The sequence below is a fragment of the Ahaetulla prasina genome, chromosome 3 (genome assembly GCF_028640845.1).
Source record: "Ahaetulla prasina isolate Xishuangbanna chromosome 3, ASM2864084v1, whole genome shotgun sequence".
In the NCBI taxonomy this organism is placed as follows: Eukaryota; Metazoa; Chordata; class Lepidosauria; order Squamata; family Colubridae; genus Ahaetulla; species Ahaetulla prasina.
In genome coordinates this window covers 49,330,240-49,344,355 of record NC_080541.1, presented here as the reverse complement: position 1 = coordinate 49,344,355, position 14,116 = coordinate 49,330,240, and the positions used below count along the sequence as shown (strand labels likewise).

At 37.6% G+C, this 14,116-nt stretch overlaps 1 protein-coding gene across 3 annotated transcripts in view; it reads right to left on the bottom strand.

Moving 5' to 3' along the window:
* The window catches only part of OPRK1 (opioid receptor kappa 1), a 12,530-nt gene extending 110 nt beyond the window's left edge, over positions 1–12,420 (bottom strand). Inside the window, exons 1-3 of one of the 3 annotated variants that reach the window (XM_058176547.1) lie at positions 12,158–12,420; positions 2,352–2,708; positions 1–413 (exon numbers count right to left, since the gene is read on the bottom strand). The exon at positions 1–413 is cut by the window's left edge and continues 110 nt beyond it. In XM_058176547.1, the coding sequence (XP_058032530.1) occupies positions 1–413; positions 2,352–2,708; positions 12,158–12,420 (1,033 nt within the window). Of the gene's footprint in view, positions 424–2,351; positions 2,709–12,157 lie in introns of all 3 variants that reach the window. The other 2 variants (XM_058176546.1, XM_058176549.1) reach the window with 2 other exon arrangements.
* Between the last annotated feature and the right edge of the window lie 1,696 nt (positions 12,421–14,116).

The following is a 14,116-nucleotide window of genomic DNA, read 5'->3' as shown; positions in this document are numbered from 1 at the left end:
AGAAATCTTTGAAACAACGCTTGAAGTTTTCATCCAAAAAAGCATATAGAATGGGATTTAGACTGCTGTTGGTGTAGCCCAATGCAATGCAGAAATAGTAGCTAGAAATAGCTGCCGTGCTATGTGAGACATCTCCAAGAGCCTCAACTAACACAAAAATGTGGATGGGGGTCCAACAAATAATGAAAACTGCAACTACAACAAGAACCAATCTGGTGATACGGCGGAGGTTTCGATCTTTTTCTCGTGATCCAGACAAGAGCCGCACACTTTTCAAGCGCAGGATCATCAGAGTGTAACAAATTATAATAATTAGGACTGGGATAATAAAGGCAAAGACAAAGACACAGATTTTCATAAAGATGTCCCACCAGACATAGTCATCATCTGGAAACTGAAGAGAACACTCAGTACTCCCGGTATCTGTACATAAAGGGACCCATAAGAAGAAAACAAATGAATATGTTAAAATGAACAATTTCAGAAAAAAAGCAAATCGCATAGAATTTACAAGGATACAAAGTCATATCACTTTCGAAGGGTAAAATCAAGCTCTGTAGGCAAGATTCATAAAGTTTTCTTTTCTCTTTTATTGCATTTGTATTGACAGTCATTCTTACAAATCAGAGGTGAAATATTAACAGGTATATTTTAATATACCCTGGATATGGGTTCCATTGATTAAATTGAAGTTTACATGGAAACTCTCCTCCATTATGGCCTACAAATGGAAATGAATTCTAATAAAATCTGCAAGATGTTTACTGAATTTCTCCCAGTAAAATGAAAAGGATATAATACAGGTTGTCTTCAGCCTACAACCACAACTGGTACCAGAATTTCCATTGCCAGACAAGACAGTTGTTAAGAGACTTGTACCCAATTTTATGACCCTTTTTGCCATGGTTGTTAAGTAAATCATTATCTCAGAAGCCTTTTGCTGGCTGCCAAGTAACCAAATTTTGATGGGGTTTTGAATAGTCACTTTTTCCAGTGCTGTTGTAACTTCAAATAGTTGCAAAACAAATGCCTGTACATTGAAAACTACCTGTATGCACAGGGGCTCTTTCACTCAAACAAAAAAACTTAAGGAACCAGGGTAAATATAAGTTAGGGTATTGTATAGTCCCATGATGGCAAACCTATGGCACACATGCCATATGTGGCATATAGAGCCTTCTCTGTGGGGCACACATGTTGTTGCCCCAGCCCAACTTCAATCGCATTTCTCCATTGCGTTTCACTCAATCTAGTCCAATGTCTCACGAAAGAAAAAGATCTTGTGAAGTTGGAATTGATTGAGTGAACTTTTTCACTCACATGCTTCACAATGGGGGAGGCGGGGTCCCATCCTCCTCCTGAAGCCCATTACTACATGGAGCCACAATGCGACCCATATGGCTCTTTCACCCCTCTGCTATGACTCCCTATCACCATGTCACGGCAGAGGGATGAAAGAGCTGTCGCCCTCTCATGGTGGTGGTGATGAGTGGAGCTTTTGTGCAGGAGCGAAACACTCCTGCACTTGCCTTTGTGGGGGCAACAGGATTCTGCCTTCTTCGAGGAATTTGCTGTTGCCGCCAGCAAAGAGGGCTGGGAGAGAATGGCAGCAGATGATCTTGCAGGGTGGGGCTATTCCCCAAGCCTGACTTTCCTCCTCCCTTGTTGGCAGGGCCAAGACAAAGAAGGGGGCAGCGTGGGGAAGTACTCCCCTCCCTCAGCAAAGCACTGAGCACAGAAGTGGGGTGTGTGGCTGGCACAACAAAAGCACCCCCATTGGCAAGACGCAGCAGGACACTGTTTGGCACCTCCAGATGCGAGCTGCCACCTTTGAAATATGCCGCGCCTTTGAGGAAGGTGAGCAGCAATGACTGGGTCTTGGGGGCGGGGTCAGAGGAGGTGTCAGGGCTGATACCCCCATCTCCTCAGCAAGCCAGGCCTGGAGGAGCATGGAGAGTTGCCCCAACACGTATTTCCAGAGCACACTCCTCTGTCCCAAAGTGGGATTGATTGGGGGATAAGGGGTAGGGAGCATTTCAGCTATAGGAAAGTAGTAAGCACAGAAGGAGACTTTAAATAATCCTGCCTTGATTCTGCATTGCATAAGAGAGGACAGAAGGAAATTGTGGCAGGCTTTCAAGATTTTGTTATTATATCCTACAACAATAAAGAGTGCTCTAGTGAATCAATTTCCTGACTTACAGTGCTGACCTCAAAGGAGGTATTCTCAGAAATAGAATTACTTCTGCTAATTCTGAGTAAATTAGAAAAGCACACAGAATTGGTTTAGGAACCAACAATAAAATATACCTAAATGTTTTACAGTCTAGATATAAAATCAGTGTTTGTACTCACCTTCCCTGACCTTGGTACCTCCAAGAACTATGGCTGAAATGCCTACAGATGAAGATAAGACCCAGATGCATATATTGATGATCTTGGCCTTCAGAGGAGTACGAAAGTCCAGAGCCTTTACTGGGTGACACACAGCAATGTAGCGATCTACGCTCATCATGGTCAGGGTGAATATACTTGTAAACATGTTATAATAGTCAATTGAAATGACTATTTTACACAGCACATCCCCAAAAGGCCAAGTGTTCATTAAATACTCAGTACTTTGAAAAGGCATAGTTGTGGTGACAAGAGCATCTGCCAGAGCCAAATTAAAAATATAAATGTTTGTTGCCGTCTTCATCTTTGTGTACCTAAAACAAAAGAAGTGTTTGTCAATATTTCTCCATAATCTAATACAGAGACTATTACAAAACATCACTATTTTGCATAGCGCACACACACAGACTATACACTCCAAACTGCTTACTTCAAGGTAATAGTTTTTATTTATTACTTTGAGGTTCTTATCGGGGAATGTTTTGGCAAGAATAAAAATGCATGGGGGCCTCTGGGAACAAAACACATGCCTTCATTTACATATTGTTTGCTTTTCCATGTTGTGAAGCAGCTGCTCTTGCTCACCATGATGATATCATAGAGTCAGTGCTGAAACCTAACGTATAAAAGTTACATCCAGACTTAGTCTTATTGGGGGTAGATATAAATCAACACAAATCACTGTTTTGATGAATGAATACTATAGGGTAAGATTCTGCTCCATCACATGATATCATTACACCAATTTTTAATAAACTGTTATTAAAAACATGTGTTTTAAATAAGGAAAATAATTTTTGCTTCCTTTCCTTTGAAGACAGAAAGATAAAATATTTTTGTCCTCCAAACAAAGGCTGCTACAATTATATAGTTTGAATCTATTTCATATCTGTTTACATTTCTCTGCCACACAAAATATCTTGATTGATGTGTGAACTCCATAAAGTTTAACACATTTGAGAAAAGTAGACTGTAAATAGAACAATCATTTAGCTTTGTACACGATTTTTGCTTTGGTGGGTCATGAAGTTTGAGAGAAAAAACAAGACAACAAACATGATAGTTACATCAACCTTCAGTATCAGCAACTGAATATTTTACTCCATGATTTCATTGATTTAATGTTGCGATGCCATGTTAACAATTAAGTTTTACTTGCCACAAGCAGAATTGAATTAATGAGTGCTTTAATTAGACTATGCAAATAAGGCTACCTTAAAACAACAAAATTTATTTGTAGCTAATGAAAATATAATGTTCTCTGTTGAGAACAAGTAAAACATAGGATTTGTTTTCTTTAACACAAAGCAAAATGCAGTTATCATAATATCAATATTAAACTCCAAAGGTATTAGTCAGTACTGTTTTATCAAATGCTAAATGTACCTAACAACAGAGTAGCACTGCTACTGATTACATTACTTCCATAACATTTAGAAATTCCAAGGCGGTGATTACCTTGGGAATGAAAGAGAAAAAAGATATCATGGGAGACTTTTTTCTAATATTTAGAATATTCAATCAGTATCATAGTACAATAAATGTTCATAGTCCCTCTTACAATAATGCCTTTGAATTATTGAATAATCCCTATGAAGCACCATACTATTCCAATCTAATGGTTTTCTTGTTCAAAGTATCTTGCTCTTCTTTTTAAAATAATATTTTCACTTGCATTAGTGAAAAAGACAGAAATAACAGGTTTGTATAACTGTTTCAAATGAAAGGGTTGGCGTATGCAATTGATAATTATTACAAGAGGCCACACAGAGCTGTCTGTCTTTATGAAAAAGCCTTCAGATTCTTTAAATGAACTTGTCCTACTTTTCATGTCTACTATAGAAACCTGATTCCGTTATACTAAAATTAAAATAGCAATCTCCTGGCCTTTAGGAAAGATCAAAGAATCCAGGTACCACCTAATTCTGATTTTGAAGGATTTCAAGATATGTCAATATCACATGGAGAATGATGCAGGCCTTGCCACACTTTTCCTAAATCTAGGACAAAACAGATTTCAATGAAAGTTTCATTACTGGCTGATATGTGTTCAGTTCCTGTCTAATTAAAAGTTATTGCATAATTACAGAACAACCCAAATTGATTTGGGATTGTAGATTTGGGGGAGACAAATCTTGAAATTCCATATCTCATTTTCAATGTTTTCAATGTTAGCATGTGCTCTCTCTCGCTTTTCAAAAAATAAATTGTTCAGTCATTTTCTATCTTAGACAAGAGACAAAAAGCACAAACATGCAACTATAAATTCAAGATCTAACTCCAAAAAGTATATCTAAATCCAAAAGGGGATTACTCATGTCCAAAGGCACAAAGAAGACTTGTCACTCCATCAATCCAGGAGATAAATGCCAAACCAGTCTAAGTTCCAGAAGGAAGAGACTAGACACTGAAAGTTAGGGATCAAACTATAAAGAATCAAAATGCTAGGAAGAGCAGCCAGGTGTTGTGGCCCACCAGCAGCCAGCAGAGCTGGCAAAAGATTTGGACAGTGAAGAGGTTGGGGAGAAACATGGGCCAGTCCTGGAGTCTGGGGAAGGCTCAGATGAGGGCTCTGCATCGGAGGCAGAGGGGGTCAGGGCTATCTGGTACTTATCTGCTGCCTCCAGAATCTGACATCAGGAAGGCAGAAGAACAGTGTGAACCTGTTCCCAGTGTGTGCATGTGCAGAGCTGCCAGAAGGCAAGAACAATTAAGTATATTTACGGGATATTTATGGGACCGCCTGCTGCTACCGAATACCTCTCACCGACCCATGCGCTCTCACAGAGAGGGGCTCCTCAGGGTGCCGTCGGCGCGACAGTGTCGTCTGGCGACGCCCAGGGGAAGGGCCTTCTCTGTGGGGGCTCCCGCCCTCTGGAACGAACTCCCCCCTGGACTTCGTCAACTTCCGGGCCTCCCAACCTTTCATGAGCTTAAAACCTACTTATTCATCTGCGCTGGACTGGGTTAGTGTTTTAATGGGTTTTAATGGGTTTTTAGCTCCAAATTTTAATCCTGGCCAATTTTAATAAGTTTTTTAATTGTATTTTAATTTGTATTTATTGTATTGTATTTTTACCTGGCTGTGAACCGCCCTGAGTCCTTCGGGAGAAGGGCGGTATACAAATTTAAATAATAAATAATAAATAAATAAAATAAATAAATAAGTAAAAAAAAGGGGGACTCAGGAGTAAGGTTTGGAGATTATTGGCCCCTCCCATAAGACATAAAAGAGGAGCAAACAGATGTGAGCCTTTGCAGGAAGCAATTAGTTCATATAGTCAATTCAAGCTCTAAGAAGCCCGTTTGACTTTGTGCTCCATTTGGCCTTGCAAAACTAATTGGCAATTAGGTCTCTGGCAGCGTTTTCAAGGAAGATAAAGGTGGATGCTTATCAACATTACCCTGAAAGACTGTGCCAACTCGAGCAGACACCTGTTGGAATCTTCACAGACTGTTTATGAATCATTACAGGCTGCGAATGACTATAATTCACAGTCGTCTCAATAAAGGAGGTTTTTGGGACTAAGCTTGTGATTTATGTTTTCTCAGGAAGCCTAAGTCAGAACACCATGGGTCAAAGCACAAAGTTAACTAAATACAATACAAAATTCCTGTAGCTTCTCAGTCAGAGCACTTTATCCTTAGCTAGAGTATTTCAGCTGATAAGGATGTATACCTTTTTATGATTTAATTTAAAAAAAACAAACAGAGCATATAGTAGAATGTTATGAATTCTGTTTATGCTGACCAACATTACCAACGTTACCAATATTATTTAATAAACACTTATACATGCATTCAAGATGTGATAAGAAAGTGCCTCTCTTACTTTTAGTGCATTCTCATTTGTATTAAGGTATTTAGGGCAAAGTGGGGATTCTTATCCTTTGCATTTTCTAATATAGTATTGAACTTATAACTGAATGTATGATTACCTTTTCTCCCATCCGGGTTTTGCCATAAAACTAAAAGTTTTGTTAAGTAAAACCTAGAAAATTATGTACATTACTGGAAGCATGTAAGATAATTTGAGGGGGGTGGAAAATACCCAAGCCTGATGATACCGAACTGTTTTCCAGTTTAAAAAACAACCTGGTTCAGCTCGGACTGAGAAACAAGGGAAACTCAAAACTGCTGAATGAGTCACGCTGCCATTGGTAGCCATTATTAATTTGACCAAAGCATTGAGGCAGCAGCCCCCTAATGCTGCAGTGCCTTGTCCAATACAAATTGAAATTTGAGTCATTTTCTTTGAGTTTAAATAAGCTGGAAATGCCATTTTCAATGAAGTCCTGCTATGAAAAGAATGTTAAAATAGCAATGGCTCTCTCCTCATGAGTATGATTGCCATAATCAAAAATGCATTAGAAAAATGCCCAGAACTATGCATCACCCACCGTCAGCTTTGCTTCTTGTATAGAAGATGGATGGGAACATTAAGATCTTCTTGAACAGCAACTAGCATAGTTAATGATGAAAAGGGCTAATAATTGTAATTCAACAATATGTGGGGTGAGACAGGATACAGATTTCCCATTCCTGGTATAGATATTAATCCAATAGTAATCTAACTGAAAATGTATTTGAATGTTTTTCCTCATCATTACTCTCTTTCTTATGTTTGTCCTATCATATTTGCTGAGAAAATTTTATTTTATTACTTCTTAAGAGGTGTATAGGGATGAGCCTCACAGTTGCCAATCAGGCACTTCATAGCTCATTTATTTAGATTTGATTTCAAAATTAGTCATGAAGGTCTAACAGTAACTTTGTTGCTGGCAATCCTTATGATTTATATTGATATATTAACCATCAATTGTGTTGTAAATGTTGTACCTTGATGAACGTATCTTTTCTTTTATGTACACTGAGAGCATATGCACCAAGACAAATTCCTTGTGTGTCCAATCACACTTGGCCAATAAAAATTCTATTCTATTCTATTCTATTCTATTCTATTCTATTCTATTCTATTCTATTCTATTCTATTCTCATGATATTTTCTACAACACCAGCACCAACAAATCCCATTTTGCAATATTTCTTACTTTTAGCCCTATTCCTTGGATTCCCTTGATATAATTCTAGAGCCATTAAACTTTTACAAACAATTGACAAGCAAGCCCAGGTTCAGTTCTACAGGACTGAATATGAGGATATATTTAATTTAATTACATTCACTTCCCAGTAGCCTATCTGCAAGCTCCATCCTCTTAATTTTGAAATATTAGCTCTTTCAACAATAATTGCATCCTGTGTATCCAGTGTCACTTGGAGGAAGACTTATTGGCTTTTTTTAATCTTCAGGACGTAAAATGTGATTTTTTTTGAAGAATTTCTCTTCCCTATGAAGAAATATGGAAAACTTTCTTCCCAATGTTTTTGTCCACCAAATTTCAAATGTCCAATTTTATTCTGATCCATTAACAATCATATATTTAAAGGTAAAGAAGAAGGGAAAAAAGGAAAAAGAGAGGGGGGGGAGGAGGAGACTAGCCATATCCAAAGAAGCAGAGTTATAAAGATTAAGCCATAAACCAATTTGTGGGAATGTTCTAATTACCCAGATGTCTGAAGCACTGTGTAGACCAGGGCAACTTTAACTTTCCCCAGCCAGCAAAGGAATTCTGGGAGTTGAAATCCGCCAGGCTTAAAGTTGCCAAGGTTGGAGACCTCTGGTTTAGACTGACTGTTGATATGATGGCTTGATTCTCTTCACTGCCTCCTGAACTTTTCAGTGATGAGAAATTTTGGAGTATGGAAAGCAGTTGGCTGGATAAATAATAACCTGGAGATAATACAAGCCCAATGCTAGGTGTCTCTAGTGACACTAGAAAGAACTCACGATGCACAGCTCTGAGCATTGTTCCCATTTCTCAAGTCTATCTGCTCTGGTTCATTGCAATTTGCATATGCCTGTTCCAATTCCACTTTTGTTAAAAGGATTAGTTAAGTTCATGAAGGGCATTGTCACAGCAAGAGCAGGAGAAGCCAGCATTCCTTCAGTAGCTACTAGATGCTGCTGCCCTTTGTGAGAAAGAGAGCCAGGCACACAACTACAGAAGCTAGACATAACATCATTGGACTCCACCAGATGGCTTGCTTTGACTATTGTGAAATTTTGATTTTTCTTGCTATCTGCAAATTGAAAAATGAACGAAGGAGGGATGCCACACTTCACTTAATTTTCAACTTGACCGGTCATAAATCTCTAGCCTTTATTTAAACAAAATTGCTCATTTTTTCCCATTGCAGCTATTTAATTTCTCAGAGAAGATAGCAAAAATATGTGTTAAACAATTGTACATATTTAACTATAAAACACATTATCCCCATATGGGAATTAACTTACCATCTCATGGCTAAGAAAACATTTGGACTAGAGATTTCCTAAGTAATAGAACTTAGGAAATACTAGTAGTGCGGAACTAGTACAGCTCAGTAGAATTCTACACACTGGATACTGTATCTCACATTTGAAGGCATATGAGTATTCCCTAGCTTGCCGGTGAAGCCAGACAGTGTTGCAGTTAATTAAAATGCAACAATGGTAACTTCTTAAAAGCATCTGTAATTGATAGAAAAAAGAGAGGAGCAAATGCAGCTGCAAATGCTATTAATTTAGCATGCCTTTAGAGCCTCATGGAATCAAAGGAAATTTTGGGGAAAGAATGAAACAGAAGTTTGTTGTAGAATGTTATGCTCTATTGAAATTCTAATGATAAAAAGCAAAATTCACAAATGCTGTGTTTGTTGAAAATAGCTTGTATCTGGGGTCCTGGAACTCAAGTCTCATATTCCTGAGTCAATATAGCCAAAATGTGAGGTAAGGGATTATGGGACCTATGGAATTTGGGAATGCTGATCTAAGCTATAAAGTGATTTTAAGTCACCATAGAATGCATTTCAGGCCAACATAGATTAGATTCTCAGTAAAAAGTAGAGTGGCTTGTTGATTAAATTTTGTGTCCAGTACACACATCTGTACAATGCTAAGTTATTTCAGAAAATATCTGCTAGTTTTGTGGATGATAATTCTGAGATTGAAGGTTTGCTAAAAGACCAAGAAGCAGAATTCAAAACAAAACAAAAATCATAAGTTTTCCTGAAGGAAGGGAGACACTGATTACAGGTTAACAGTGAACGTTAGTTCAAGAAACTAAAGAATTAAGAGTTCAACCAATTGCAATTTCATGTCAGCACTTTCCTATCCACAAATCAGGGTAAGAGCTTGAGTCCCATGTTTGTATCTCGTCCTTTGATTACAACTTTGTTACATCAGAAAAGCCAGGAGAAATACCCTAAATTCAACACTCCCCTGACAAATAGCAATAGGATTGTTATGTATTACACTTGTATATAGGCATATCTCTAGAATGATCTCTGTTGGAAAATAAACAGTGTGGGTTTTCTGTTTAATATTATTCTGAAATATTTTTTCACCATCTGCCTTATTTCTAATTTATCAACACTTTTTATTAGATTTCAAGCAGAAAACGAGCTGCAGAATTTGAATACCCCATGATAGATGAGGTTTTAAGGTTTTAATCAAAATAGCAAGTTCTCTGTACATTCATCATAGGTAATAATAGATGCTTTGCAAATGCAGGAAGAGAAAGTATTAAGGTATTAAAAATACCAAAACAAGCTAAACCTTAAATTAGACTAGAAAACATCTCAGAAGAAGGAAATGGTTAATCCTTTTTTCCAAGAAAGCAATGTCGTTGTGTTGAATTAAATACCAGAATCAGTTTCAGCTTGAAGATGACTTTAAGATAGAAAATATAGTTTCTTATTTATTGACAAGGTTTCTCTTATGTCACTCCACATAATTGCTAGCACTTTTAGAAAAATGAGTTTTTAGATTATTGTTAGATTTAGGAAATATCTTGAGCACTAATGCAAGTAAAAACTACAGAAACTGATTTAAAGATTTGGAAGGGAGGGTAATCTTAGGTTTTGTTCTGTTTACTAGCTGCAATGTTTTGTCACCGCCATTTTTCCACCACGCACACTGGAAACAGAAGTATATCCACAATGACTCTTGTATGAAGCAAAATTACATATAATGGTTTCATTAAATCCAGAAATTGACTCAAATCTGAAACATGGGTACAAAATCCTGATTAAAATCCATTCCATTCCCAGTGACCAGATAATTCTGCTAAGCTAAACTCCACAGGACTGTCTCTAGACTCCATGGACTAGCATAGAACAGGCAGACAACTGGATACTTACTACATTTCCCATGTTCCATTCTTGTATTTATTTTAATAACTTCTAAGCTAATGTTTCTGAGCCTAGGCAATTTTAAGGTGGGTGGACTTCAAGTCACAGTTTCTCCAGCTCTCCAGTTTTGGGAATCAAAGTCCTCTATCTTAATGTCATCATGATTGAGAAACACTGTTCTAGGCTATTTCTACCCCAAGAGAACCCCAGAACATTTTATATAAGTTCAATAAATCTATATGAAATGATGCATTTTGAAGCAAGTGATTAGAAGTGGTTACTATTATTGGACAAGTGATTACCATGTCCAATTCTTCCCCCCAGATAAATCACAAATCCTTAAGGTAGATCACTGATAAATCTCTAAGCATCAGAAATTATATTGAGATAAAGAAGATCTGGAGATAGAACCTCCACTTAGGTGACTAATTTCATGCATATAAATTTGTTCACATATATAAGGAAATGAGTGAGCTTGGGGGCGTTTTCTTGCAAAGATGTAGCATTTTAGGTGAATTGCATTATAAGTCATATTTTGTTTTAAAAAGTATATAGAATAAAAAGATTATTTAAAAGCTAAGGACATTATTAGAAAGATGACTGATAAATAGAATAATTAGCATGTATATTCTATTTCACATAAAATTAGTAATAACATAAATGACATTTTTATCTTTGGGGGGAGCTCTAGCCACATATTTCTGCAGAGGTTTTCAACTGTCACATTGTTCAGGCTGATCACTTAAAAATTATCATCACTTTGTCCATTTAGAGTTTTCTCTATGTTCCAAATGAAAGCGGAGCTGATACTAAATCCATTTAGGCAATTTCCCCTTAGTTGTTTCACTACACTAATCCAAAACAGAGATTATGTCTTTTATAGCAAAGCTCAACTTCTGGTGACTAAATAGATCCCTATGGTTTCATATCAACAGTACAAAACTGCCTTGCCGGTACCATTTTATGGAATGTCTTTCAACTTCCCAGTGTCATGACAGTCCTGGTATTCTATGAAGGTGTCCTTTCCAGGTATTACTAATGGCCATTCCTACTTCACTTGGGTGTCCAGAAGAGCTATCCACTTGCTGCATCAGCTAAGCAAAACAGAAGATAACACTTCTGGGAAGAAACAATTTTCTCCCCCTTCAATCCTTACCTCAACCATCCCCATATACCTGTTTATAGATTAGTCTCTAATACGTTCCACTAAGCAGCACTTGAAGAATCTTGACATTTAGATATTAACAAAGTTAAACACAATGCTATTGTTGATAGCAGACTCCAGGACTTAAGGTGAGACTTTTTCCATTGTACCTCAAAATGCTAAGAATTAAAAATGCAACCTTCTGAGTTCAAAACATATACTTTACCATCACTCTACAGACTGTCCCCTTATATGCAATAATTAATCAGGGGCCAGTTAGTTTTATGATTTTCTTATGTTCTTTTCTTCATTGATCTCTTCTTCCTGGAATAAGAATTTCCACTTTTCATGGGTTAGATTTACATAATTGCCTTTCATATTACTTACCTTATGATGACAAACATAACCAGGGAGTTGCCCACCAGGCCTACCACAAAGACCACAGAGTAGACTGCTGTGATGATGATAGGAATAGCTGGGGAGATATTGGTCTGATTCTTTTGTAAGTCCTCATATCCACCATTGCTGCTGTTGCCATATTCTTCCCAGTCTGCAAGCCAGCTGTGGCTGGTCCTGCTTGGAAAAGGGCAAAAGCCTGGAGGGCAGGTGGGATCCAGCTCTTCACGAAATATGTACACTGGGGATTCCATGGGGGAATTCTCCTTCCAGCCCTATTGGCAGAAAGAGAGGGAAAGGAACAGATAAATGAGAAGGAATAGATAAATGAAAGAGAAGAGGAGAGGAGAGGAGAGAAGAGCCAAATTTCCCACTCCCCCCAAAACCCCCCACCAAAATTACATTTCTGTAGTCCTGACTTCTTTAATGTGGTGGGAGGAATAATAATAATAAATAATAATAATAATAACAACTGCAACAACAATAACAACAATGATAACAACAACAATAACAATCATCATCTCATGAATATCAGCATTTAATAAAATAATTGCTTAGTTGCCAAATCAAAAGTATTTTTTAATCTAATCCACTGGAAATTAATGGGACAAAATAGGATTAATCCCAGCTCTGTTAGATGCTGGGTAAGGGACCCAAACAATAAAAAGGTCTGATACTTTAGGGGACTTTTAAAATCTGAAGTAGCTCCAAAAGCTTGATAAGTTCATTAAGATGAAAAAGCTGAGGTTTTTCTTGTCAAAGAAAATTTTTCTAATTGAAAAATTAAAAAGGTAGAGAAGTAGAATAAGTCACCACATTACCTTAAATGTAGGAAAGCTACCAGGGTCTCCAGCAGATATTGTCATAAGTTGAAAAGCCTCCTTTCCCTATTCCTCTGCCCTCTTGGCATTGGAGTATTTTTGCACCGTGAAAGGTGGGATGCAGAGCAGATGGGATATCAAGCTGGATCGCAAGCTTTCACTCCAAAGCTGCGGGAGCTGTTAACTGCAGCCGGCTGCACTTTCCCTTTCTACTAAACCGTCTCTAACACACTTCCCTGTCTCTCCTCGCACTTTGCAAGCTCCGTATTCTAGCAGTCCGTGCACACATTCTCTTCCACGCTCACATGACTACTTCCTAAACACCAAAAGGCAGACAAAGTATTAAGCAAGGGGTGAGACAGCCAATCTTATAGCTTCTGGAAGATTATTTCCCCCACCCCCACTCTCCACGTTGCTTTCTTGCTCTACACCACAATCGTTTCCCAGCCCAGTGCTTTAGATCTTCAAACAACTGAATCCCTGTCCCCATGACAGTTAATTAGCTTAGGGTTAAGGCTATGAGAGGCAATGATAAACAGGCATCTCCTATAAAGCATATAACTGATTGCTCATGACACATATTTAAGCATTCAAGACTGCTCCCTAATTTGCTGGCATTTCACAACACATGCACACATACACACACCTTTGTTCACTCCATATTAAGTAAGGAAGACAAAATTATATTTCCTCCCAAATATCTCAGAATGGCTGAGATTCTGGCAGATTAACATTCATATCTGGACATTGAACGTACATTGAATAATATATTCTCACTTTCCCTTTTTGAAATAAAGTGTTGTTATTTTTTTGTTATAAATCTTAGTGTTATAGTGAGCATACTTCGGTAGCTATTTACTTTTTTAAAAGAAATAACATGGTGTTTAGAACCATATTTATAACATTTGCAATACATTTTCCAAACTGAAAATTCTGGAGCCAGGAAAGGCTAAGTCAAGGTGATCCTGAGCCACAAAAGCCACAAAAAAGAGAAAACTCTAATTTTGGGCTCCAGTTTAGCAAAAGTATAATCCCATCTGCAAGTCAGTCTATACTACTGTTTTTAAACCTTGGCAATTTTAAAACGTATGGACTTCAACACCCAACATATTGGCTGAGGAATTCTGGG